Consider the following 26896-nt stretch of genomic DNA (forward strand, 5'->3'; position numbering starts at 1 on the left):
AATATTGTGTGGAACAAGATGACCTCATTATTGGTGGGATAGATTATGTCAATAAGTGGAGCTGTGCGCGGTGTTTGACTAATAAATTGAAACAGGTTTGATATTGAAGGAATCCCTGATGTGCCAGCGAGAGGCCTGACATGTGATCAGGGTCACATGTTTAGGAGGGACAGGCATCTTTGGATTGGTAGGTTCTAAAGTGAAATCTCCTCACTTCATGTCTTGGTCTATTGTAGATTAATTAATAGAGATTGCGGTTCATAGCTCCTTGAAAGTGGAGTCGCAGGTAGATAGGATAGTGAAGAAGGCGTTTGGTATGCTTTCCTTATTGGTCAGAGTACTGAGTACAGGAGTTGGGAGATCATGTTGCGGCTGTACAGGACATTGGTTATGCCACTGTTGGAATATTGCATGCAATTCTGGTCTTCTTCCTATTGCTAAGATGTTGCAAAACTTGAAAGGGTTCAGAAAAGATTTACAAGGATGTTGTCAGGGTTGGAGGATCTGAGCTACAGGGAGAGGCTGAACAGGCTGGGGCTGTTTTCCCTGGAGTGTTGGAGGCTGAGGGGTGATCTGATAGAGGTTTACAAAATTATGAGGGGCATAGATAGGATAAATAGACAAAGTCTTTTCCCCGGGGTCAGGGAGTCCAGAACTAGAGGGCTTAGGTTTAGGGTGAGAGGGGAAAGATATAAAAGAGACCTGAGGGGCAACTGTTTTACACAGAGGGTGATATGTGTATGGAATGACCTGCCAGAGGAAGTGGTGGAGGCAGGTACGATTGCAAGATTTAAGAGGCATTTAGATGAGTATATGAATAGGAAGGGTTTGGAGGGATATGGGCCGGTTGTTGGCAGGTGGGACTAGATTGGGTTGGGATATCTGGTCAGCATGGACGGGTTGGACCAAAGGTTCTGATTCTATGCTGTCCGTCTCTATGACTCTATGACTGCCAAAACTAAGCAACAATCTTATTCACATTGCAATATGCAAATACCAGGATGGTAGGTGGAGTTGTCCTTCTTTTGGTCAATCCGTATATGACTATTTCTTTTACAGAATGATGACGGTGGCCACTGTTGCCTTGTTAATAAATGGAGCACCTTCCTGAAAGCTCGCCTCATCTGCTCAGTGCCAGGTCCTGATGGAATTGAGACACACTTTGATGAGCTCCGTAAGTAATCCCAATTACCAGTCTTAGATTAGGGGATTTTGTAATGCATCTTCCTACGTTAAGGTCCCTATACAAATGTAAGCTGTTGTTGCTACTTTGATTCTATACTTTCATTTAATTCTGGCTCATTTTGTTGGGCCTGTTGGGAGTATTGGGGATCTGTCATGGTGCGTTAAATTAGGATTTATAAACCAACCTCCCCACAGCTCCCTCACCTTAAAAACCTGATAGTTTTGGAGAAGGGGACTATGATATTAATGTTTGCTCATTATACAGTAACATGACAGAATGATATACTGCACAATAAATACTCTGCTTCTTCATATTTTCTTTGTCATGGACATAAGCAAAAGCAGAGGGACCTGAGTGTGGATATGCATTAGGCATTGATCAGGTTGACAGCGAGATTAATAAATCATGCAGTATCCTCGGCTTTATTAATAGGGGAGCAGTCTACAGGGCAAAGTTATGTTGAACTTGCATTAGACACACGTTTGGCCTCAGCTGGAGTATTGCAGTTCTGGGCACCACCCTTCAGGAAGGATGTGAAACCATTGGAGACAGCGCAAAAGATTTATGAGAATGGATGCAGGGATGAGGAACGTCAGCTACAAAGATAGATTGGAGATATTGGACTTTGTTTCCTTGGAGAGATGTCTGCAAGAGATTTGATATATGGATTGAAAATCTGGAGGGGCCTGGATCAAGTCAGTAGAGAGAAACTATTCCAATTCATGAAAAGGATTGGGATGACACAGTGCAGATTTAAATTAATTGGCAAAAAATGCAATGGCTTCGTTTGTGGAAAGACATTTTCACGCAGTGGGAGGTTAAGGTTGGGATTGCGCTGCCTGAGAGCAGGATGGAGGCAGACTCAATTGAGGCATCCAAGGGGGAGTCCAGGTGTTATCTAGAAAGGGAGGAGTACAGGGGTCACGGGAGAAAAAGGCAGAAGAATTTTGCCACCGGGGTGGCACAGTAACTCAGTGGTTAGCACTGCTGCCTCATAGCACCAGGAACCTGGGTTTGATTCCCACCTCGGGTGACTGTCTATATGGACATTCCCCCTGTTTCTGCATGGATTTCTTCCGGGTGCTCCAGTTTCCTCCCACAATCCAAAGATGTGCAGGTCAGGTGAATTGGCCATGCTCAATTGCCCATAGTGTTAGGTGCATTAGTCAGAGGTAAATGTAGAGGGATGGGTTACTCTTCAGAGGGTCGGTGTGGACTTGTTGGGCCCAGTGGCCTGTTTCCACATTGTAGGGAATCTAATCTTATCGCAAATTGCTCAGTCGGTGAACCAGCATAGATATGATGGGTCAAACAGCCTCCTACTGCACACTAACAATTCTGTGATATTGAGTTGCAATATCTTGCAAGGGTTAGGAGAGGGAGTTGGTTGAGGTGTCTCCTGCATGGCAAAATCATAAACACTTTCTCTATAAACAGACTTGCAATTGTTCTGCAGAAGGAACACTGTGCTTCCCACATTAGGCTTTTAATCACAGACCAACTATCAAAGGGAAGTGGGTTTGTATTCCAATGGTGAGAGAGGAAATCAGAATATCCAAGTATTCTGAATTTAGTGCTGCCCTGATGGACTTTAACTCGAGAAATTGACTTGGAATAACCTAATGCCCTGGGAGAATTCCTCTAAATTTCTCTGCTTACCGAGCACAGCCTGGTCTGCTGCCCGAGGACTCAAAAACTTAGTCCAAAAACATCCCAGAGGCAGTGGAAATGTTAGCAGATCTGATTAAAACAAAAAAAGACGACTTGCCTTCCCCAGAACAGAGCAGCATTTGCAGAGGCTCCACTGGGAGAATGCTGTGTAATGTGAGGAGATCTAAAAAAAAGAGGAAGGAAGAGGATGTAAAATACCTCACAGAAAATCCTTGCTGAGATTATTCCATCTGTACAAAATCTGGAACTCATTACCCCAGCAAATCAGAGAGACAGAGCCACCTCCGGCAATTCTGTGGAATGTATGTGTACCATGGCGTGGTAAGCACTCTGATCAAAGTTTGTGAGAAGATTTGTAGCTCGGGTGCTCGTTGTTGTGATTCTGTTCACCGAACTGGGAATTTGTGTTGCAGACGTTTCGTCCCCTGTCTAGGTGACATCCTCAGTGCTTTGGAGCCTCCTGTGAAGCGCTTCTGTGATGTTTCCTCCGGCATTTGTAGTGGTTTGAATCTGCCACTTCCGGTTGTCAGTTCGAGCTGTCTGCTGCAGTGGTCGGTATATTGGGTCCAGGTCGATGTGCTTATTGATTGAATCTGTGGATGAGTGCCATGCCTCCAGGAATTCCCTGTCTGTTCTCTGTTTGGCTTGTCTGTTGTCCCAGTCGAACTCATGTTGCTTGTCATCTGCATGTGTAGCTACTAAGGATAGCTGGTCATGTCGTTTCGAGGCTAGTTAGTGTTCATGGATGCGGATCGTTAGCTGTCTTCCTGTTTGTCCTATGTAGTGTTTTGTGCCTATATAATGTATTCGCCAAAACCGGATACCCGCGCAATTTCATCACCAGATGCCTCAGGGAAAGACAATGGAACGAGGACATGCCGCAACCCAAAGGACTAGCCACACTACCATACATCAAGAGCATTTCCGAACTGACAGCCAGACTATTGCGACCACTAGGACTCATAACAGCACACAAACCAACAGCCACTCTCAGACAACAACTCATCAGAACGAAGGACCCGATACCCAGCATGAGCAAAACCAATGTAGTGTACAAAATCCCATGCAAGGACTATACAAAACACTACATAGGACAAACAGGAAGACAGCTAATGATCCGCATCCATGAACACTAACTAGCCACGAAACGACACGACCAGCTATCCTTAGTAGCCACACACACAGATGACAAGCAACATGAGTTCGACTGGGACAACACTACTATTATAGGACAAGCCAAACAGAGAACAGCCACGGACTTCCTAGAGGCACGGCACTCATCCACAGATTCAATCAATAAGCACATCGACCTGGACCCAATATACCGACCACTGCAGCGGACAGCTGGAACTGACAACTGGAAGCGGCAGAGAGAAACCATTAAAAATGCCGGAGGAAACATCACAGAAGCGCTTCACAGGAGGCTCCCAAGCACTGAGGATGCCACCTAGACAGGGGACGAAACATCTGCAATACAAATTCCCAGCTCGGCGAACAGAACCATAACAAGCACTCTGATTATGTGCCAACTCACAGTAAAGTTCAAACCACAGTGTATATACTCCGTACTGTAGTAGGTATATTCCATGACTTGCCATGTACAGTTGCTGATCATGTACCATGACTTGTTATGTACCATGTCTCTCGGTGAACACATAGTTGTTTAGCAGCACAGAACTTGATCCCGACATCCCCAACAGTACCCTTCTACCGACACTCTCATTCGTTTGGCCGAACTGGTCCTCAACCCTTAACAATTTCTCCTTTGAATCCTCCCACTTCCTCCAGCCAAAGGGGTAGCCGTGGGCACCTGTATGGGCCCCAGCTATGCCTGTTTCTTTGTTGGCTACGTAGAACAGTCCATCTTCCGTAATTACACCGGCACCACTCCCACCTCTTCCTCCGCTACATTGATGACTGCATTGGCACCACCCCATGCTCCCGCAAGGAGGTTGAGCAATTCATCGACTTCACCAACACATTCCCCCCCTGACCTTAAATTTACCTGGACCATCTCAGACACCTCCCTCCCCTTCCTGGACCTTTCCATCTCCATTAATGACGACCGACTTGATACCGACATTTTTTACAAACCCACCGACTCCCACAGCTACCTGGATTACACCTCTTCTCACCCTACCTCCTGCAAAAATGCCATCCCGTATTCCCAATTCCTCCGCCTCCACCGTATCTGCTCCCAGGAGGACCAGTTCCACCACAGAACACACCAGATGGCTTCCTTCTTTAGAGATCACAATTTCCTTTCCCATGTGGTTAAAGATGCCCTCCAACACATCTCGTCCACATCCCACACCTCTGCCCTCAGACCCCACCCCTCCAACTGTAACAAGGACAGAACGCCCCTGGTGCTCACCTTCCACTCTACCAACCTTTGCATGAACTAAATCATCATCCGACATTTCCGCCACCTCCAAACGGACCCCACCACCAGGTACATATTTCCCTCCCCACCCCTTCCCACTTTCCGCAAAGACCATTCCCTCCGGACTACCTGGTCAGGTCCACACCCCCCTACAACCCACCCTCCCATCCTGGCGCCTTCCCCTGCCACCACAGGAATTGTAAAACCTGCGCCCACACCTCCTCCCTCACCTCCATCCAAGGCCATAAAGGTGCCTTCCACATCCATCAAAGTTTTACCTGCACATCCACCAATATCATTTATTGTATCCATTGCTCCCGATGCAGTCTCCTCTACATTGGGGAGACTGGACGCCTCCTAGCAGAGCGCTTTAGGGAACATCTCCGGGACACCCGCACCAATCAACCACACCGCCCCGTGGCCCAACATTTCAACTCCCCCTCCCACTCTGCCGAGGACATGGAGGTCCTGGGCCTCCTTCACCACCCGACGCCTGGAGGAAGAACGCCTCATCTTCCGTCCCGGAACACTTCAACCCCAGGGCATCAAAGTGGACTTCAACAGTTTCCTCATTTCCCCTTTCCCCACTCTCCCCAGTTCCAAACTTCCAGCTCAGTACTGTCCCCATGACTTGTCCTACCTGCCTATCTTCTTTTCCACCTATCCACTCCACCCTCCTTCCTGACCTATCACCTTCATCCCCTCCCCCACTCACCTATTGTACTCTATGCTACTTTCTCCCCATCCCCACCCTCCTCTCATTTATCTCTCCACCCTGCTGGCACTCTGCCTCTATTCCTGATGAAAAGCTTTTGCCCGAAACGTCGATTTTACTACTCCTCAGATGCTGCCTGACCTGCTGTGCTTTTCCAGCACCACTCTAATCTAGAATCTGGTTTCCAGCATCTGCAGTCCTAGTTTTTACCTAGCACAGAACCTGAGTCAAAGCATCTTATCTTGCACTCATCAGGATAATTCGCAAGAATCCCAATTCCGGGCGTAAACTATTGGTAGTCTTGAGAATTGTCCTGCTGTGTACGAGACAATAAACTTTCACAGGATGTGCTTTTTTTCAAAAACATTATTTCTGTAAACCACCACAGGATTGGCTATCAAGTCACTTTTAATGAAATCAGTTCTTTGTGCTATCAAATTTGATCAGATTATGTTGAAAGATACCTACAGAAGATGCAGCAGCATCTTAATGAATTGTTTTTTTTTGTGAAATCCTGCACCAATAAAATACTGAGGTCATGTATAGTTTGAAAGGTGGGGAAGAAATGTGCGACAATAAAAGCATTGAGATTTATCTCAGCTCAGGGACTTTACAGGTTAGGAGTCTATTAACATATACTCGGCATAAGTTTATGCAGTGTGTTCATCCAGAGCATGTTTCATGTTCATGTGGTTCTATTCCCAATCTGGTTTTAATCATTCACAGTGGAAGTCAATGGGACAGCTAAACTGTAACAGCGAGAGCCAAATGTTTGACTGGATTGTTTAATCTGCCCAGGTGATAGCTTTAGCTTACAGTACACCATTGTCAGGAACTGGGGCTGTTGAGCCCTGTGATGCTGTTGTGAGGTTCTGCCTGAGTTTAAAGGCACAACATTGTGTGGGAACTGTCAGCAAAGGTGGCTCTGTCACTCCATTTTCACTGAGAACATGGTTTGGAGGGTATTGTAACAGGTTTTGAATGTGCTTTCTTCCTGCAGTGACTCCTGTGGAGTAGCTAGCTGTGTCTTCAGAGTGGAAGGTGAGCTTGCCAGCTCCCTACACCTGACTCAGGGGTAGGACTTGCACCCATGATTCAGGCAATTGCAGATTTAAGTACACATCAGAGAGTTTTGAGCACAACGTTTTTTTGAGCCAAAGCACCAGTTCAGTATTGATGGAGTGCTACACTGTCAGAGGTGCTGTCCTGCAGGTGAGATCTTGAACCAAGACTTCTCAGGCAGATGTAAAGGTTTTCATGGTGTTGTTTGAAGAAGAGCAGATGAATTCTTGGTATCGCTCCCAATATTTCTCTAACATCACTGCCATGGGAAGATAAGAGCAGGAGTAGGCATTTCAACCCATTGAGCCTGGTCTGCCTTTCAATCAGATCACGGCTGATCATCTTTCCCACACAGTCTCCATATCTCTCGATGTCACCAATATCAGAAATCTATCAAATTCGACCTTGCTCAATGACCAAACTTCCAAAGCTCTCTGGAGGAGGTAATTCCCATGATTCATAATCCTCTGAATGGAGAAACATCCCCTCACCTCACTCTTAAATAGCCTGTCCATTATCCAGAGGTTATGTCCCCCTTGTTTCAGACTCACTAGCTAAGGGATACCATCCTGTAAGATTTTTGTAAGTTAAAATGAGACCACTTTATATTATTCAACTCTCTCCGGAACACAGGCCTATCCCTCTTACACTCTCCACATTGGACAATCCCAACATCCAAAGCAAACTTGCATTCCACTGTGTTTAGGGCAAGGAATATATAAGGAATGCAAACTGTACAAACAGTTCTTCAGGTACAGGCGCACTAAGGTTGTTATACATTTGCAGCAAGATATCTTTACATATGTAGTCAAATCTCTCCCTCATTCTTCTTCTTCTTCTGGTTTTCCCATGATACATCTGGTCACTGCAACACTGGTCATAGAGTCATAGAGTCATAGAGTCATAGAGATGTACAGCATGGAAACAGATCCTTCGGTCCAACCCGTCCATGCCGACCAGATATCCCAACCCGATCTAGTCCCCATCAGCTTCATATTTTTTTATGGACATTGAAGTGGGTGGTTTCTGAGTATAAAAGCAGAGAGGTCTCACTAAAATTATACAAGGCACAAGTTAGACCACATCTGGAATGTTGTAACCAGTTTAGGACCCCTTTGGACTAAAGAACATAATTTCAGAAGCGGAGGTTGCCCATTTAAAACAGGGATAAGGATAAATTTCTTCCCTCAGAAGTTGGTGAATCTGTGGAATTCTTTCCCACAGAAGGCTGTTCAAGGCTGGAACATTAAGTATATCCAAGGCCAAGATTGGCAGAATTCTAACCAATATGGGAATCGAGCATTTTAGGGAAAAAGCAGAACAGTGGAGTTGGAGTTGAGGGTTTTCAGATCAATTAAAGGTGGATCAGATCTGATGGATGAAAAGGTCTATTTCTGTTCTATATCCTACATGTCTTTAACAACTGGTTGCTGCAAACCTCCTTGTTTATCCTCGATGGGGACTCGTATCAATGTTTGTCCCAAATATCATCCTAGGGTGTTTTCTGGTCATCATTACATTGCACACTTTGCAGAAACTTCGGCAGAAACTTCCCTCCCTCCTTTTTCAAATTGGGACCTTGGGGGAGAAGAGATGAAGTCAGACCCACTTGCTGGCTGTCAGGGAGGGGATTGAGTCACACAATGTTAACCGTTGTGTCGTTCCAGGCCATATGCAGCTTGACAGAATTAATGACATTAAAAAGTCAGTAGGAGAGAATTTGCAGTCATTCCGAGAGTCATCTCAACCTCCCGGCAAGAGTCAAAATGTCCCTTTAAACACCCCCCCCTGCAGAATGCTGAAGGCTTTTGAATAAATCTGACTGCAGAACCTCTTGGCAATTTATCAGCGACTAAAACACTGCACTATCATTCGATGAAACAGAAGTGGGAGCAGAGGATCAGAATCCCCCCTCCCCACAAGAGCGAAAGAGTATATGACCTTATCCTGAGGAGCATTTAGTGACCGGATACTGTTGTTAGTATGCTGTGTGCCTGCTTATAAAAAAAATCATTACTTTGTCTGGGCTGGGTGCCAGACTCAGCAAGGAGTTTGAAGAGTGATGCGTATGCTGTGCTCGCAATGCCATGGCTTCAGGAGATCTCAGTCAGCCCAATATAGTTTGCATTCACCAACGTGCGCTCTCCCTGAGGGATCTCATTAGCCTTCAGTACTGACAGGAAGCACTTGATTTTGTTTTGTTTTCGAAGCGTGGCTGGGTCAAACAGGATCTGTGTTTGCCCATTGGCCTCACCCCATCCCAACAGGTTACTATCCTCTGGCTCCCACTTCTTATCCCTTCCTGCCCCCCCCCCCCCCCCCAGCTCCCTGCTCAATGCCGTTGTCCATCGGGGATGCCCAGCTTGGATCAATGAGAGGGACGGCTAGTAATTAGAAAGCCCCGTGGCAAGCAGTGCTGAACAGGAGCATGCTCTGTTCGTGGGCGTGAGGTCGAATAGAGGCTTCATTATATTGACAAAACAAAATGCTAATCCTACCTGGCTGCAAAGAATTACCCTGTGGCATATTTAATTGTAAAGGAGGGGAGGGGGGGGGGGGAAGAAAAGAAGATTGGAAAATAATAGCAGGAATTGTGTTTCCTGATGCACTCGAATGCTTCAGTTAAACATTGGCAATGCAGTCAGCACTCCAGGTGGTGGTTCTGTCTGCTTCGCTGCTGTCATCATTCATAAAATGAATGATAACATTTAGTTTTGGAGGGGAATGAGTAGCACAGTGCCACAGAGAATGTAGGGTGCAACGACATGCCTCTGATTTTCCACACACAGTGGCCACTGGCTCTCAACTGTGCTGATCCCCCGTGGAGATCTCATTGTAGCAGTTAAGCCAGAAGGGTAATGCATTCACATAGTCCAACTTCAGCAGGTTCATCTGGAGTTGCTTTCAACATGCCTTCTTCATACAGTGCTGAAAATCTACAGCGGAGTTTTTGATTTGATTTGATTTATTATTGTCATGTGTACACATGTACAGTGAAAAGTTGTGTTTTGTGTACAGTACCGGATGGGTATATGAATAGAAAGGGTTTGGAGGGATATGGGTCGGTTGCTGTCAGGTGAGACTAGATTGGGTTGGGATATCTGGTCAGCATGGACGGGTTGGACCGAAGGGTCTGTTTCTGTGCTGTACATCTCTATGACTCTATGACTCTACCCAAGATGGTAGGGTGATAGAACCGAGTGAGGAATACAAGGTTACAGCTGCAGAGAAGGTGCACAAAATGAAAGGTCAACATTAGATTTGAAATTTGGGATTTCCATTCAGAAGTCTAGTAACAGCAGAGAAACAGCTGTTCTTGAACCTGTTGGTATGTGTGTTTAGGTTTTTGTATGTTATGCCAGACACGAGAGTTTGGAAGAGATTATAACCAGAGGGATCTTTGATAATGTTGGCTGCCTTACTGTGGCATTGTGAAGTGTAGAGGAGTCAATTGATGAAAGTTGGGCTTGCATGATGGTCTTGGATGTGTTAACAACCTTCTGGAGTTTCTTACGATCCTGGACAGAGCAGTTGCCACACCAAGCCAAGATGTATCCATGTTTTCTATGGCGCATCTATAAATGTTAGTGAGAGCCCTGATGAATATGCTGAATTTCCCTAGCCTCCTGAGGAAGAAGTGGCACCATTGTGCCTTCTTGACATTTGCATCAACATGGGTGGTCCAGGACAGATTGTTGGTGAACGTCACTCGTAGGAACTGACCCCACTGGTGTCCCCATCTCAATTCTGGGAAGCCCTGATTTGTGAATTACAATGCTCAAACTAAAGAGATCAGATTCTCCTGTGTAAGAAGTTCTTTCTTTCCATCATACTGGAGAAATCTTCCCGAACACATTTATAAACATTAGAAGTATAATACAGTAAGTGAGGCTATAGGAACATATTGGGCAGCACCTTCTGGTTATCAATGTCAACAGAACGAACTGTCATGAAAGCATTCATTTAGTCCCTGCACAAAGGAAGTAACAATGCATCTGTATTACCAGGTCGGTAATGGTTTCAAGATTGGTGACACCATGATGACAGTCGGCACACTTCAGGTTGCGGTTAGAAGTCACAATATACCCATATTATACCTGACTGTACGAAACTCAATGTTCGCCTTGAGCTTACAAAATGAAAAGCTTATTTAGGCAATTCCTCTCCACAAATACTGTGAAAGATTTGCTATTCAATTGCATCTGTCCCATTCTTTAGTGCAATAATTTCTGGAAAACAGAAGTAATAGTCATATGGACCTGAGTGATGAAGGTTTTCATGAATTCCTGCTCTTCCACATGCGTGGTACTGATGCTTAATAAATGTTTGTCTGCTTGCTCTGATACAGTTTTCAGTCCTTGTCTATCTAGAACCCAGTCGGGTTGCTTAAACAAAAACCAGGATGTGGAATATTTGGAGTTCAAATTTCATGCAAAAATGAATTATTTATCTGGAATGCCTTTGTGCATTGAGAAAGCTGGACAAAAGATGATGTGAAGCTACATCTAATGAGATTTTAAATGTTGAGTGTAGTTTTGTCAGAAACCCTTCAGTAGTTGTGTGGTGCCAATGTCTTAAAAGCAGTATTCTCACATTCTGCCAAAGAAGACTGCTTTGGAATTCTGCTCTGTAGTATTAGTATTGAATACACAGCTGTGAAATCCCATTTCCTATTATTTTAACGATCACTTTATTCCATTTAATTTAGTTATAAGTGATAATAGTGTCAGTTCCAAGGATTAACAGTCAAGAGAGCCCTGTGCAATTTTGGAACGCCACCCCAAAGCTGAAAAGTGTTTAAGTTGTAGTCATTGTGTTCACTTGAAACGGTGAACAGGCACTGCAGACTGAAGCAATAAAACAGCTCCACAGCCCAATAGCATTCCTCCCTAAGGCACACTCACAAGAATCACTGAATAACTGGAATGATCTGAAGCCCGTGAGTGTCCTGCAGATAGTCACTATCTCTGTTCCTGGATCATTTTGACAGATTGCTTGTCTTAGCAGGACGTTACTTTGAAAGAAATGACGGGGTGAGGGAGGGAGGTGGTGGTGGGGATCCTGGACAATATATGGCCTTCAACCCACATCAAGGAATTGTATTTGATCATTGTTGTATTGCTGTTTGTGGGATGGCCATAGAGATGTTCAGCACGGAAACAGACCCTTCAGTCCAAATGGTACTTACTGACCAGATATCCTAAATTAATCGAGTCCCATTTGCCAGCATTTGATCCATATCCCTCTGAACCCTCCCTATTCATATACCCATCCAGATCCCTTTTAAATGTTGTAATTGTACCAGCCTCCACCACTTCCTCTGGCAATTCGTTCCATACACACACCACCTTCTGTGTGAAAAAGTTGCCCCTTAGATCCCTTTTAAATCTTTCCCTCTCACTTTAAACTTATGCCCTCGGGTTTTGGACTCTCCTATTCTGGGAAAAGACCTTTGGCTATTCACCCCTTTCATGCCCCTCATGATTTTATAAACCCCTCTATAAGGTTCCCCCTCAGCTTCCAACACTCCAGGGTAAATAGCTACAGCCGATTCAGCCTCTCCCTATAGCTCAAACCTTCCAACCCTGGCAACATCCTTGTAAATCTTTTCCAGACAGCTTTAACAACATCTTTCCTATAGCAGGGAGACCAGAATTGCGCACAGTGTTCCAAAAGTGGCCTAACCAATGTACAGCCACAACATGACCTCCCGACTGCTATGCTCAAAGGACTGACCAATGAAGTTAAGCGTACAAAATCTTTGCATGCTAACTGATTGTCATATTCCCTGCCTTGCAACGGCACCTTGAAAGTACTTCATTGGTTGCAAAGCCGTCTGGGAACAATCCGGAGACTGCGAAGGGTGCTATAACAATGCAAGTTATGTCTTTTATTGAACTTTACTTCCTATTTGTACTAGTGAGTAGATGGAGTGCAAACCATCCCCTTTGGGGCCAGTAATGTCATAGTTGATAGCTACCATCCCCTCCTAGCTGTAACTGTAGGATGGATGCCAGAACCTTCTTGTTACTGAGGTAACTTGCCTGGACTGGCACTCCCTGAAAACCTATTACAACGCATTTCAACAGGCCTTCATCGTGACATGAAAAAATAAACTTCTGCTGAAAAACATTCTTTCAAGCCCCCAAAAGCTGTCATTTTCTCTTCTGTCTAGTTTAATAGTTTGACACTTAGAATAAGAACAGTTCAAACTCACAATGGGAAGCAGTGACAGAAGATATTCAGATAAAGAACAAACCCCTGTGTCATTTTGCTTTAGACATGATTGAATAAAACGAGTCCACAAATGTGTGCAGTTGGGGAATTTAGCTTCTCACTTTACATGTTGCGTCTCTACATGTTACTTGGTCATGCCAAAGGTGAGTACTGATTTATGACTGGAAAATAAGCACGTACTGATTACATTGTTGGGACCTGGTAACCGCTCGACTGCTTGGCCAAGAAATGTTCGTTTGGATCAGGATTTGTACAAACTGCAGATAAAAATGAAGCAATTTGCAGATCTGTGTCTCACAGCTCATTTAATTGCTCATTCGCTGCAGAGACTAAACAGAAAACATTAGAACTACTCCACAAAACCTGTATTTTTGTACCAAAATGATTCAACTTCTAAACTATGCGAAAACTAACGGTTAGTGGATCGACTGCAATTACCACACACCATTGTGAAGTGTGATAATTGGAGAATGTTTCATTGTTGACAGAGTTTTATGTTTAAACATTGAGCTTGAATCAAGCAGTGGAAGTGATTGAGAGATCGTAGGGGCTCATTAGCAATTTATGAAGTGGCAGTGATTTAGGAAAGATTTCGGTCTGTTAGAAATATTAACAGGAAGATGAAAGGAAGACTTCCACTCAGGTCATCCCAGAGCATTGTTACAGACAGTGAAGTGCTTCTGAAGTGCAATCAGGGCCACATTGGCAGCACATTTGTACACAGCAAAGTCCCACAAACAGCTGTGTATTTCTAACTGGATGTTCAATGTTCCTGATATTGGTTGTGAAATAAATATTGGGCATGAAATAACTCCATTGGGGGCAACACGGTGGCTCAATGGTTAGCACTGCCGCCTCACAGCGCCAAGGACCCGGGTTCGATTCTAGCCTCGGGCGACTGTCTGTGTGGAGTTTGCACATTCTCCCCGGATCTGTCTGGATTTCCTTTGGGTGTTCCGGTTTCCTCCCACAATCTAAAGGCATGCAGGTTAGGTGAACTGGCCATGCTAAATTGCCCATAGTGTTCAGGGATGTGTAGGCTAGGGGCATTAGTCAGGAGTGGTTAATAGGGTAGGGAAATGGCTCTGGGTAGGATACTCTTTGGACGGTTAGTGTAGACCTGTTAGATTGAAGGACCTGTTTCCAAACTGTAGGGATTCTATGGTACCCCATCTCCACATCTCTCTGTATTTGCACGTGTAATGGACTCTGACCATCTAGTTCTAGAGCCAGGCTCTCGAGAGAGGAGAATCCCAGAGACTCCTGGGCGGCACGGTGGCACAGTGGTTAGCACTGCTGCCTCACAGCGCCTGAGACCCGGGTTCAATTCCTGCCTCAGGCGACTGACTGTGTGGAGTTTGCACGTTCTCCCCGTGTCTGCGTGGGTTTCCTCCAGGTGCTCTGGTTTCCTCCCACAGTCCAAAGATGTGCAGGCCAGGTGAATTGGCCATGCTAAATTGCCCATAGTGTTAGGTAAGGGGTAAATGTAGATGTAGGGGTATGGGTGGGTTACGCTTCGGCGGGGCGGTGTGGACTTGTTGGGCCGAAGGGCCTGTTTCCACACTGTAAGTAATCTAATCTAATCTAATCTAATCATATATATAATCTTTTTTTTTCTGAAATGAGGATATTCGAGTCTTCTGGTTATATTTTTTTCCTGTTATTTTTTAGTCTCCCCTATAGTACTACCATAAACCTGAAACAGTAGTCCTTATATTCCCCAGTACCCATATTTGTGTGTGTGTGTGGGGGGGGGGGGGGGGGTGTGTGTGAGAGTGTGTGTATATATGTGTGTGGGTGTGCATATATGTGTGGTGGGTGGGTGTGGGTGTGTGTGTTTGTGGGGTGGGGGTTGGGTGTGTGTGGTGTGTGTGTGTGTGTGTGTGTGTGTACATGTGTGCGGGTGTGCATATGTGTGTGGGTGTGTGTGTGAGTGTGTGTGTATTTGTATGGTTGTGTGTGTGTGTGGGTGTGTGAGTGTGTCTGTATGTGTATGGGTGTTTGTGAGAGTGTGTGTATGTGTGTGGGTGTGCATATGTGTGTGGGTGTGTGTGTGTGTACATGTGTGCGGGTGTGCATATGTGTGTGGGTGTGTGTGTGAGTGTGTGTGTATTTGTATGGTTGTGTGTGTGTGTGGGTGTGTGAGTGTGTCTGTATGTGTATGAGTGTTTGTGAGAGTGTGTGTATGTGTGTGGGTGTGCATATGTGTGTGGGTGTGTGTGTAAGTGTGTGTGTATGGTTGTGTGCGTATGTGTATGGTTGTGTGTATGTGTGTGGGTGTGTGTGTGTGAGTTTGTGTATGTGTATGGGTGTGTATGTATATTTGTGTGGGTGTGTGTATGGGTGTGTGGGTGTGTGTGTGAGTGTGTGTGTTTGTGTGTGGGTGTCTGGGTGTGTGGGTGTGAGTGTGTGTGTGTATGTATGTGTGTATGGGGGGGGTGTGTGTGCGCGTGTGTGTGTCGATGTAAAGTATGGTGAAAACACCAAGCGAAAATAATGTTGTTAACATTAGGACTCCTGTTTACATCTGTCAGCCAGGGCTCTCTGATTGGCTAAGAAGCCCCAATCAGGGAATACATACTCAATGAGATCCAACTGACCCCAGTTGCAATCACTACCGGCTAGAATACTGGGAAGACGTCCCTCACTTCTCTTTGGACTAGTCACATGGAATTTTTTACATTCACCTGAAGGGCGGGGTGGGAGGGTTGGGGGCTGATGCTGGACACTAATTTGATCCAAACGATGGCACCTCTAACAGTGCAGAACTCCCTCGGTACTGCACTGGAGTGCCGACATTGGATTTGCATTCATGTCTGTGGGCTACGAATTGACCTCTTGACCTTCTCACTCTGAGGCAATGGTGTCCTCACTGGGTCACAGCCAGACAGTCAGAATTCCACATGTGGGCTATTGTTAGTCTGGAGGATTGTTCTTCTACTGGGGAAAACAGGAACACTGACAACTCCCTGGCAGCATATATTCTGGACACATTCCGAACCCTGAGAGATATTCCAAAAATGAGGAATACCTAACTGTGGGGGAGACAATATTAAAAACAACATCTATTAGAAAAGATTTATGTTGTTTATCAGACAGACCCTGCAATGGGGAAATGTGCTTTTCATTTGAAGGAAGTATTGAGTCCAAAGTATCGAAGTTTAATAGTAAACTTCCAGTCATAATGAGAAGGGTTATCTGGAAGGGAGGGTAAAGATCATGGGAAATAAGCTGATCCAAGTCCATGACAGGCACCTGTAAAAATATCCTTGAAACCCAGTGTTAAAAACAAAGTCTTGCTTTTGAGTATAAATCAGTCCTGCAGTGATAGGCTGGACCACACTGCAAACGACAAAAATCATTGCTCGAAAGAAAGTTTGTTTTTGTCAGTTCTGATGGTTTCAAGCCCAAATGAGAAGTAAAGCCCCATAAAAGGATGGTTTGCCTGGGGAATGACGTCAAAGTAGAGATTTTTTTGTGATTTTCAGGCAAGCTACTGGCAGTCAGTTTTCTGGCTGGAGTGTCCAATTCTGCAGCGGCCCGACATTGATTCCTGAAATAGCGACCAGTTTAGAATACTTGTATTGCACTGGTCCTGCAGAACTGTTACTCACCAAGAGGTGTTGAAAGGGGTGGGGATGGATGGGGTTAGAGGCACCAATCCATGCAAAAGAGCGATGCAAAGAAAATTAATCAATGTCACACAGCACTGAAACAGACCCTTCAGTCCAACCAGCCCATGCCAACCATCATCCCAAACTAAATTAGTCCCACCTGCCTGCACTTGACCCATATCCCACCAAACATTTCCTATTCATGTACTATCTAAATGTCTTTTAAACATCCACCACTTTCTTTGGAGGTTCATTCCACACATGAACCATTCTCTGTGTAAAAACATTGCCCCTCATATCTTTTTTAAATCCTTCTTCTCTCAAATAAACCCCTTAGTCTTGAAATCTCCATCCTAGGGAAAAGACACCTGCCATTCACCTTATCTATACCCCTCATTATTTTACAAACCACAGTCAGATCACCTCACAACAGTGTAAAAAGTCCCAGCTTATCCAGCCACTCCCTATAACTCAAACTCTCCATTCCTGTCAACAGCTCTTCTGAGCACATTCCAGGTTAAAGATAACCTTCCTATGAAAGTAATGTTATAATATAATGTTGTAAGGATATGGTTGTCTCAAACAAAAGTTACTTCCTTTATACCCTCAGGATTTTCTTATGTGGAGAGGTTGAGTAGATTGGGCTTGTGCCAGCTGGGGTTTGGCAGAATGAGAGACCTTATTGAAACATATAATATTCTTAGGCGACTTGACAGCGTAGGTGGGTGGTACGGTGGTTCGGTGGTTAGCCCTGCTGCCTCACAGACCCAGGGACCTGGGTTTGATTCCAGCCCTGGGCGACTGTCTGTGTGGAGTTTGCACATTCTCCCAATGTCTGCGTGGGTTTCCTCTGGGTGCTCTGGTTTCCTCCAACGATATTCAGGTGAGGGGAATTAGCCATGCTAATTTGTCCATAGTATTCAGGGATGTGCAGGCTCGGTGTATTAGTCAGGGGTAAATAGAGTAGGGGAATAGGTCTGAGAGGATTACTCTTTGGAGGGTCTGTGTGGACTTGTTGGGCCAAATGGCCTGTTTCTACACTGTAGGAAATCTATGATGTTGTTTCTCCTTATGGAAGAGTCGAGGACAAGAGGGCATAATCCCAGAGCAAAGAGTCACCCATTTAAAACCAGCATAAGAGAGAATATTTTCTGTCAGAGAATGGTGAATCTGATTTTTTTTTAACTGCAGAGGGCCACCGAGACTGAGTCATTGAATATATTTAATTCTGAGATAGATTTTTAATCATTAAGTGAAACAAGGGTTTTGTGGGTGAGATAGGAAAGTGGATTGAGGGTTTATCAGATCAGCCATGATCTGATTGAACGGTAGACCAGGTGGGATGGGCTGAATGGCCTACTTGTATTCCCAGAATTTTATAATATTATGATGTCACAAAGTGCCTTACAACCAATGAAATGTAGTCATTACTCTGGAAAAAGAAAATGGCGGCTAATTTGTGCAGAGCAAGGTCCTATAAATAGGACTGTAATAGCAGCTGTGTGATTGGGTTTAGCCACTTCTGAAAGATTCTGCTGCAGACAGTGCAGCATTCCGTCAGTCCTACACTGCCATGTCATCCTCTTTCTGTACCAAAGCCTCTTTGGAATGGGATTTGAAGTCACAGGTGGTTTTCTGACTTTGAGGCAAATGTACTCCCACCTATGCACAGTCTCCTCAAGGGAAAGGGCATTGTTTTGGGTGAACTCCTTGTATCGGTTTTTAAATCATGAGCTTCACTGACCAAACAAGTTGCAACATTTTCTGTGTGCTGAAAGGCATTTTGTCTGGTTGACGGGTCTGGAGTGTTGCATGACTTTCAATGTATTTTTCCCCATTTGATCCTGGGTTTTAGAATCCAGTGTAACTGGATCTGATCTGACACAGATTGGATCTATTTGACGCAGATTGGATCTATGTTCATGTTGCTTCTACACTGCCCAATTTGTCGCAACTCCGGACATCATCAGCATGAGACTTTCCACTTGCCAACGATCCTCCAAGGGAGCCTCATGCCAGCTGATGCAGAACAATTTTGTGTATGTGGAGTGATGCCCATTAGGAGCTGGTTTGAGTTTGCCCAAATCAATTTTCCTTAGAGCTGTATAGCCAGAAGACAGACAGGATTTCAGGACATTGGAGTAAGCTAGACTGAGCCCAGACAATAAGGTCTTAACACCGAATTATACCATTGTGAACATTTATACATTTGTACTTCACATATGGCAAGTCTAAATAGAATTCATCAAATGTGCTTTACAATTTCCAAATATTTATATTAAAAAACATGTATATATAGAGATATTTCTCAAGCTTTTGTTCTTCCTGCACTCAGTTTATGTATTTATAATATAGGCCGGTTAGCTGATGGTTCAGAATAATGTTAACTTGATTCCCATTCTGGCTGAGGCAGACTTGGGAGCTGCCTCTGAGCCCTGCTCCTGAGATAAGGAAGGCAATGGGAAAGCCACCACTAACTAACACACCCAGGAAAACAGCTCAGGATGGAGAAGGAGCAGACAATGAGCCAAGGACCTGCCTTCAGGCAGAGCACTCAAGGCAATGACGTTTTTGTAGTAAGTCGAAACGCCGTACCCTGGTGTTATTGTACATACAGGGGCTGTCTATCAGTTTTATAAAAGATGTACGAGATTGCATTCTGCACAATTGAAAGCTCAGGATGAGGCACCACTAATTTAGCCTCTTCTTTGATACCGATGGATTAGGAACCAACCTTGCTGGAAACGACAGTGAGACGTAATATCCCGCAACATTCCCCACAACACCGTGACTAAAGCAGCTTTCAGATAAATGCAACAAAGGCAATTCTTCAAAGTTGATGACAACTGCAAAAAGAAATTAGTCAACATCTGCATTCGAAATAACAGCAGAAACTCAGCAAGATTTGGCAGCATCAGTGGAGAGAGAGAGAGAGAGAGAGATAACATTTCAACTCCAATAAGACTTCTTCAGAAACATCAACTGTGTTTCTCTCTCTCCATAGATGCTGCCAGTCCTGCTGATTTTCTTCACCACTGACTATTTTTATTTGCAACTTTCAGCATCCACAGTTTTGTGCTTTTATTGTCAGCAGTAAAATGAGCTCTCTGGCTGTGAGCACAAACTGCAAAATGGCAAGTAAGGCAGTGCAGGAATACTGTGTGCATCCAGGTTGGAGCAGAGTGAGGGAGTGGTATGATGATGAGTGAAGAGTCCTGCAATGCAGCCTGGTCCAGTCCAGAGTGAGCACACACTGTCCTTGCTGCAGCATTACAATGGTAACTTCCAGTAAACCAAGATGCAGCACTGAAGTGCAGAAGTGACCTGTAAGCGAATCAGGGATGTGGCATGAGTGTTTTTGGTGGCTTGTGTTAATCAGATGTTAATGTCTATGGACATAGCATGCATGTGGCCAGTGCCCAATGAGTGGGCCTTGAGATGTTGGTGCCCAATGATCAACATGGCGATCGCTTGGAGCAAGCAGCATGCTGAGTTTGCCAGGTACCTGCTCTGGTCAAGTTTGCTAATGTCTAGGAAGTTTGTCAAATTTGGTAAAATGGGAGGCTGACAATTAATAAGATGAATTTTGGCATTAGCAAGGCAATTAACAATCAGTTGTGATGATCAATCGGTCACTGTCCGGCACGACTCTCGCCGCTTACCGAAAGCATAAAAGAGAGAGTGAGATGATCTTGATGTAAACAAAACCTCAAAGAACTGCAGATGCTGGAAATCAGAAAATAGAACTTGCAGGGAAGCTCAGCAGCGTCTGTTTCGGTTCCAATGACCCTTCTTCAGAACTGATTGTAGCTAGTCCATTTGTTATTCTCTCTCTCTCTCTCTCTGAGCTTCACCTCCATCTATCACTTACTCCTCTCCCTCCCTCTCCACCCCACCTTCAATATACATATTAAATTTTTCCTAGTTACAATCAGTTCTGAGGAAGGGTACCTGAAATGTTAACTCTGCTTTCTCTCTCCACTGAGTTTTCCCAGCATTTTCTGTTCTTGATCTTGATGTCAAGATGGACTCAAGGGTTGCAGTTGGACGAAGTGTTGGACAATGTAGTGCAGCTTTGGTCTCCAGATTACTGAAGGGATATAAAAGTAACAGACTATAGCACAGACCTTCTGGAGTATGGCCTCAATTGAGGGCTTACAATGTGGAGAAAGTCTCAGGAGATTGGAACTGTTTTCAAAACTAAGGTGACTACCAGATAATTTGATCAAACTAGTGAAGATTATGAAAGGGTGTGAGATTGTAGATGAAAACAGGTTACTTCTCATTGTTTAGAGAGGGTGGAACAAAGGGAGCGGGATACAGAAATCAATGAGAGTTACATAAATGAGATTACAGAGAGCGAGAGATATATTTTCTGTTGAGTGTGAAGTAAGCTGTTGCTTGAAGCAGGGGTGTTTGAAGGGGATAATTGGATGCGCAAACTGCTGTGGGGAAAAATGTAGGATTAAGACAACTTCTTGTGTAGACGGCCAACACCAACATAGGCTGGTCTGGCCTCAGGGTTGACTTTCGTGTTGTGACTTCAAAGTAGTTAGTGGATTTCTGCCCATCTCGTCAATACATGGATTCCCAATTTACTCTGTACTTTCTTCAAGTTCATGGCAAGCTCCTTCACAAGATTCCTAGCTCCTTCCATACTCCTGACTCATTAGCTCTGTGTTTCAGAGCTAGAGGAAGTTCAAACAGAGAATTGCTATGTAATAATCTATAAACCTATCAGCAACCTATTCCTGCCTTTTTTTATTAGTTTATAGGACTCCAGAGACCCGATAACCATTAAGGAAACATTTATTTCAGCATAATGGCTTGTCTTTGACCAGTAAAAACATTGAGAGAATTCTCTCCTCTCCTCATTACACTCCAGTCTGTCTTGCTGCTGATGCACAGTTGTGCAGCTTTACCAGCTCATTAGGGGCCAAGGTAAGCAATCTGGCTGAAGAGATACAGGCAGGCTCCAAGTGAGAAGAGAAGAGGAGACAAGGGAAGAGGAACAAGTTTCTAATTTATTAGGTTTGAATGTGTCATCTCATTTTAAATTCCCATATCAGAATTCTTACCACTGCACACAATTTAGTACAGGCGCTAACCATGCTGACATGACCACAACTACCCAAATCGATTTTTAAACCTCATGTTTTGTATTAAATGCTACCATGCTGGGTGGTATGCTGGCTCAGTGGTTAGCATTGCTACCTCACAGTGCCAAGGATCTGGGTTCAATTCCAGCCTTGGGTGACTATCTGTGTGGAGCTTGCACATTCTCCCTGAGTATGCATGCGTGTCCTCCCATGGTACAAAAATGTGCAAGTTAGGCTTGACTGGCCATTGTAAATTGCTTATAGTGTGCAGGGATATGCAGGATTGGTGGATTGACCATTGTAAATTGCTTATAGTGTGCAGGGATATGCAGGATTGGTGGATTGGCCATTGTAAATTGCTTATAGCATGCAGGCTAGGTGAATTAGGCATAGGAAAAAGCAGCTTATGGGGACAGGGTAGAGGAGGGAAACTCCTTGGATGGTCAGTGTGGACCTGATGGGTTGGATGACCTACTTCCACAGTATAGGTATTCTACAACCCTAACCCAGATCTGCATCCAAGCTGTCCAGATCCATCTCAAGGTCAAACATTAAAGAAAGTGCAGGTCATTTCACTTTATGATGGTCTGAGATTTTGAAGCACGTTAGTCTGAGCTCTCTCCATATTCCTCATTCATGGACCTTCCAAGTGCTGTGCTGTCTAACCTATTCATGGAAAGTATTATTTTTTTTTATTTTTAAGTACACTATCTATTCAATCTCGCACAAAATGCATGGAATTATCTTGGCTGTGAGGACACGGTTGAGAGCCCGGGCAATCAGTTAATGTTCCAATGGCAGTTACTGAACAACTTTGCTTTGATGGTTCACTGTTATCTCCAGGGTTACTAGGGTTAATGCAGCAAGTTGAAGTCCAAAGTCCTGCTGGCATTGATCAAAGATTCATGAGAAAAAACAATAGGATCTCTGAAACATATTGCAACACAGAAACATCTTGAAGCAGTGTCGTTAACTCCCAGAAAACCACAATCTTAAAAATCCTGGAATCATCAACATTATTTTGGCTGCATAGCACTTATGGTGTAGTCATTCAAAATAAATCATTCAGTCAAGAACGAAATTAATAGTGATCATGAGACTATAAAATAGCCATCAAGAAACTCCTCTGGTTCACTTTAGGGAGGGAAATCTACCATCTTTATCTGCTCTGGTCTATACTAAATGGTTGATACTTAATTGATGTCAAAATCTGGAACATCCCGAGATGATGTTAGGCTCTATATAAATGTAAGAGGGTAAAAACAATGACTGCAGATTGTTGAAGTGTTTACAATTTCAACACTGTAAATTGAAGCCTACATCAGGACTGAGGTAGAGTAGGGAGTTATGTTTAGTTCTGATCAACAGAATGGTTTTCAGTATTTGGTAATCCAGAAAACCAAATACTGGATTAGTGGTGCTGGAAGAGCACAGCAGTTCAGGCAGCGTCCAACGAGCAGCGAAATCAACGTTTCATCCTGATGAAGGGCTTTTGCCCGAAATGTCGATTTCTATATAAATGTAAGTTATTTCTCGAACTGAATTACTTTGTTAATAAGGTGGAGGAAGCCACTCAATCCAGAGAAATCAGGGATGAGAAACATCTAGAGACGCCCACATGTCTAAAAAGAAGTAAAGATGAGCGACCTGAGCAGTCTAGTCTATACGTGACTCCAGACCCACAGCATTGCGGTTGTTTTGTTAACCGCCCTCCAAAGTTACTAGCTGCTCCATTTTACATGTGACTACCACAATTTGCTCAAGGACCATCAATCCTATATTAGGATGAGCAGTAAATGCTGGCCTTTCCAGTGCTAATGGTGGCACAATGGTTAACACAGCTGCCTCGCAATGCTGGAGTCCCAGGTTCAATTCCACCCTTGAACGACTGTCTGTACGGAGTTTGCACTTTCTCCCTGAGTCTGTATGGGCTTCCAGTCCAAAGATATGCAGGTTAGGTGGATTGGCCATGCTAACATGCCCATAATGTCCAGGGATGTGTAGGTTGAGTGAGTTAACCATGGGAGGTGTAGGTGAGTGGGTCTGGGTGGGATGCTGTTTGGAGGGTTAGTGCGCACTCGATGGGCTGAATGGCCTGCTTCCACACTGTAGGAATTCCAAGATGGGATTTTTTTTAAAAACTGCATCCTAAGAGCATTGACAACACTGACAGCTCACTGATTGGACGCTCTACAGAGTAGAAGCAAGTGGGGTCACAGTTTTGTGACTCCTTACTTGGCAGGGAGTTAGACGCAAGGGAGGGAAAGAAACAGATGGTGCATCTCCTTTGGCTATTTCTGAACAATCACTGACATTAACAATGATCGTAAGGGTAATTTAATTCCTTACTGTCTCACCTGGGGAATTGGACTGAAAGTGATGAGAAAATGGCTTTTATAAATTGTGGATATATACATTTTTTTTGCATTCTAATTGAGTTTTGATGAAACACAGCTGGCATCTATGACAAGAATATCATTTACGTAAGAAAATAAGCTTCAACACTGTAAATTGAAGCCTACATCAGGACTGAGGTAGAGTAGGGAGTTATGTTTAGTTCTGATCAACAGAATGTTTTCATTATTAAGTTGAATATTGCATAAAGTTTATAAAATATATAGCTGATGCCCACTTGCTCTGAGCTGGAAACCAAATAACATGCCTTTTTCTGTCTCTCAGAGGACATATTTGTACAACAGACTCAGGATGCCAAGAATCCAATTATCTACGCCGTGTTCTCTGCCTCAGGGTAGGTAAAAACGGGGTTCAGTCTGGCAATGGGGGCAAAACCACCTTGATCAGACAAGGCAGGAAATTAAGGAATTTCTTCTTCAAACATGACATTACTCTGTAATCATACCCATCCGAAGAAATTGCTAACTTTGCCTTCCCATTTCCCCTTTTTGATAGAAGTATTGGATTGAAAAAGAATTGCTTGGGTTTAGGAATCTTAATGGATGTGCTTCAAGATCGAGTTGGTTAGAACAACATTCCCTCACCACTGGGACCTGAGTCTTAACTCATCCTGTCTCTTCATGTCTTAGTAGAATAATATGGTTTCTGCCAACGTTATTTCTGCCTGTTGTTAAGTGAGTTCATACCAAATCACAATCCATCAGCAATTGTCCTTTTGCTGTTGCTAAAATACAGTCCTCACCGCTCAACATATATCGCTACTTAACAGGATGTCCAGGGGCCTATGTTTCTGTGCTTGGGAAATGGTTTCAAATCCCATCATGGCAAGTGATAGTCGGAAGCCAGCACTGACACAGTGGGCCAAATGGCCTTCTGCTGTGCTGAAAATGCTGTGTGCTGGACCATTATTGCAGGGACTGAAAATGAAAGAGGGTGGACAATTTGCAGTTAGCTCCCCAGCTGGGCTTACGCTGAGCAAGCAAACTCCGGGTAAAGGCTGCTGGTGAATTCTCTCACCGTGCCACATCTTTGCCAGTGTCAGGGAACAGTCCTGGCACAGTGGGGGCTCCCAGAGCACCCAATCTCAACTTCCAACTAGCATCAGAATTGGAAACGTGTGATGAACAGCTGAAAACTGCAGATTAAAATAAACAATCTGGGCTGTGTTTAACAGCCTCAGACATGACGGGCCAAATGACCTTCTTCTGCCCACAATAATCCTGTGATTCCACACACAATCTTCCAACAATCACAGCAAGCCCTTGGCTGATGCCTGGATGAACTGAAGTCCTCTTTATTTCTGAAGGCTTTGCTATGGCGTGACAATGTGCAGCATTAATGTCCCAGAATATATATAGAGAAAGGTCTTTTCTTCGTTGTTGTAGCAGAGGTATTAACCGAGCAAGTGTCATGGGCCGTTGCTGTTGCTTTAAAAGCCAGGAAGTGTTCTACTTGCTAACAGGAGGTTCCTTTTCCTTGCTAACAGGTCAGTCTTTAAAGGATCTGCTGTGTGTGTCTATTCAATGACAGACATTCGCACTGTCTTTAATGGGCCCTTCGCACACAAAGAGGGACCTAATTACCAGTGGATGCCTTACACAGGGAAGATACCATATCCCAGGCCTGGCACCGTAAGTCGATAGTTGCCTTCACTAACAAGCCTTTTTCTTCAGCTTCAATCTTTTTTGACGATGCTAGGCTGGATCCCCAAGACTGATGCTCACCGTTCTCAGTTTTTCATTCACAAGAATTCATAATATGAGTTTCAGTCCCCAGCAGCCCAATCGAAACGCTGGGCCAAGGCCCGCAGTCTCATTTGAAAAGAAAAGGGCTGGAAATCACAGCGGGTCAGCCAGCCTCCATGGAGAGCTAGCAAGCGAATGTTTCGAGTCCAAATGACTCTTCATCAGAGCTGATTTGAAGTCAGGAGGAGGCAACATTAATGCAGTAGTGTGGGGATGGGGGAGTTGTTGCAGAGAGCTGGGGAGAGAGAGGTTGCTGTTAGTGCAGATTAAGTGTTGGAAACAGAAGATAGGAGCAGGAGGAGGCCATTCGGCCCTTCGAGCCTGCTCCACCATTCAGCACGATCACGGCTGATTATCCAACTCAGTAGCCTAATCCCGCTTTCTCCCCATAACCTCTGATCCCATTCACCCCAAGTTATATATCTAGCTGTCTCTTGAACGCATTCAATGTTTGGCATCAGCTACTTCCTGTGGTAATGAATTTCACGGGCTCACCACTCTTTGGGTGAAGAAATCGGAGTTAAGAGTGGAGTGCTGGAAAAGCATAGCAGATCAGGCAGCATCCGAGGAGCAGGAGAATCGATGTTTCAGGCATAAGCCCTTCGTCAGCCCTTCCTGAGGCTGCCTGACCTGCTGTGCTTTTCCAGCACCACACTCTCCACTCTGATCTCCAGCACCTGCAGTCCTCACTTTCTCCTTTGCTGAAGAAATGTCTCCTCATCTCCATCCTAAATGTGGCCTACCAGAATCCTCAGACTGTGAATGCGAG

At 44.5% G+C, this 26896-nt stretch overlaps 1 protein-coding gene across 3 annotated transcripts in view; it reads left to right on the forward strand.

Moving 5' to 3' along the window:
• Positions 1–26896, forward strand: part of sema3fb (sema domain, immunoglobulin domain (Ig), short basic domain, secreted, (semaphorin) 3Fb) — a 257392-nt gene that overhangs the window by 205709 nt on the left and 24787 nt on the right. For all 3 annotated transcript variants that reach the window (XM_072581928.1, XM_072581931.1, XM_072581930.1), the window contains 3 exons: positions 1060–1174; positions 24647–24716; positions 25869–26013. In XM_072581928.1, the coding sequence (XP_072438029.1) occupies positions 1060–1174; positions 24647–24716; positions 25869–26013 (330 nt within the window). The remainder of the gene's footprint in view (positions 1–1059; positions 1175–24646; positions 24717–25868; positions 26014–26896) is intronic.

Source organism: Chiloscyllium punctatum, chromosome 12, assembly GCF_047496795.1.
Source record: "Chiloscyllium punctatum isolate Juve2018m chromosome 12, sChiPun1.3, whole genome shotgun sequence".
NCBI lineage: Eukaryota > Metazoa > Chordata > Chondrichthyes > Orectolobiformes > Hemiscylliidae > Chiloscyllium > Chiloscyllium punctatum.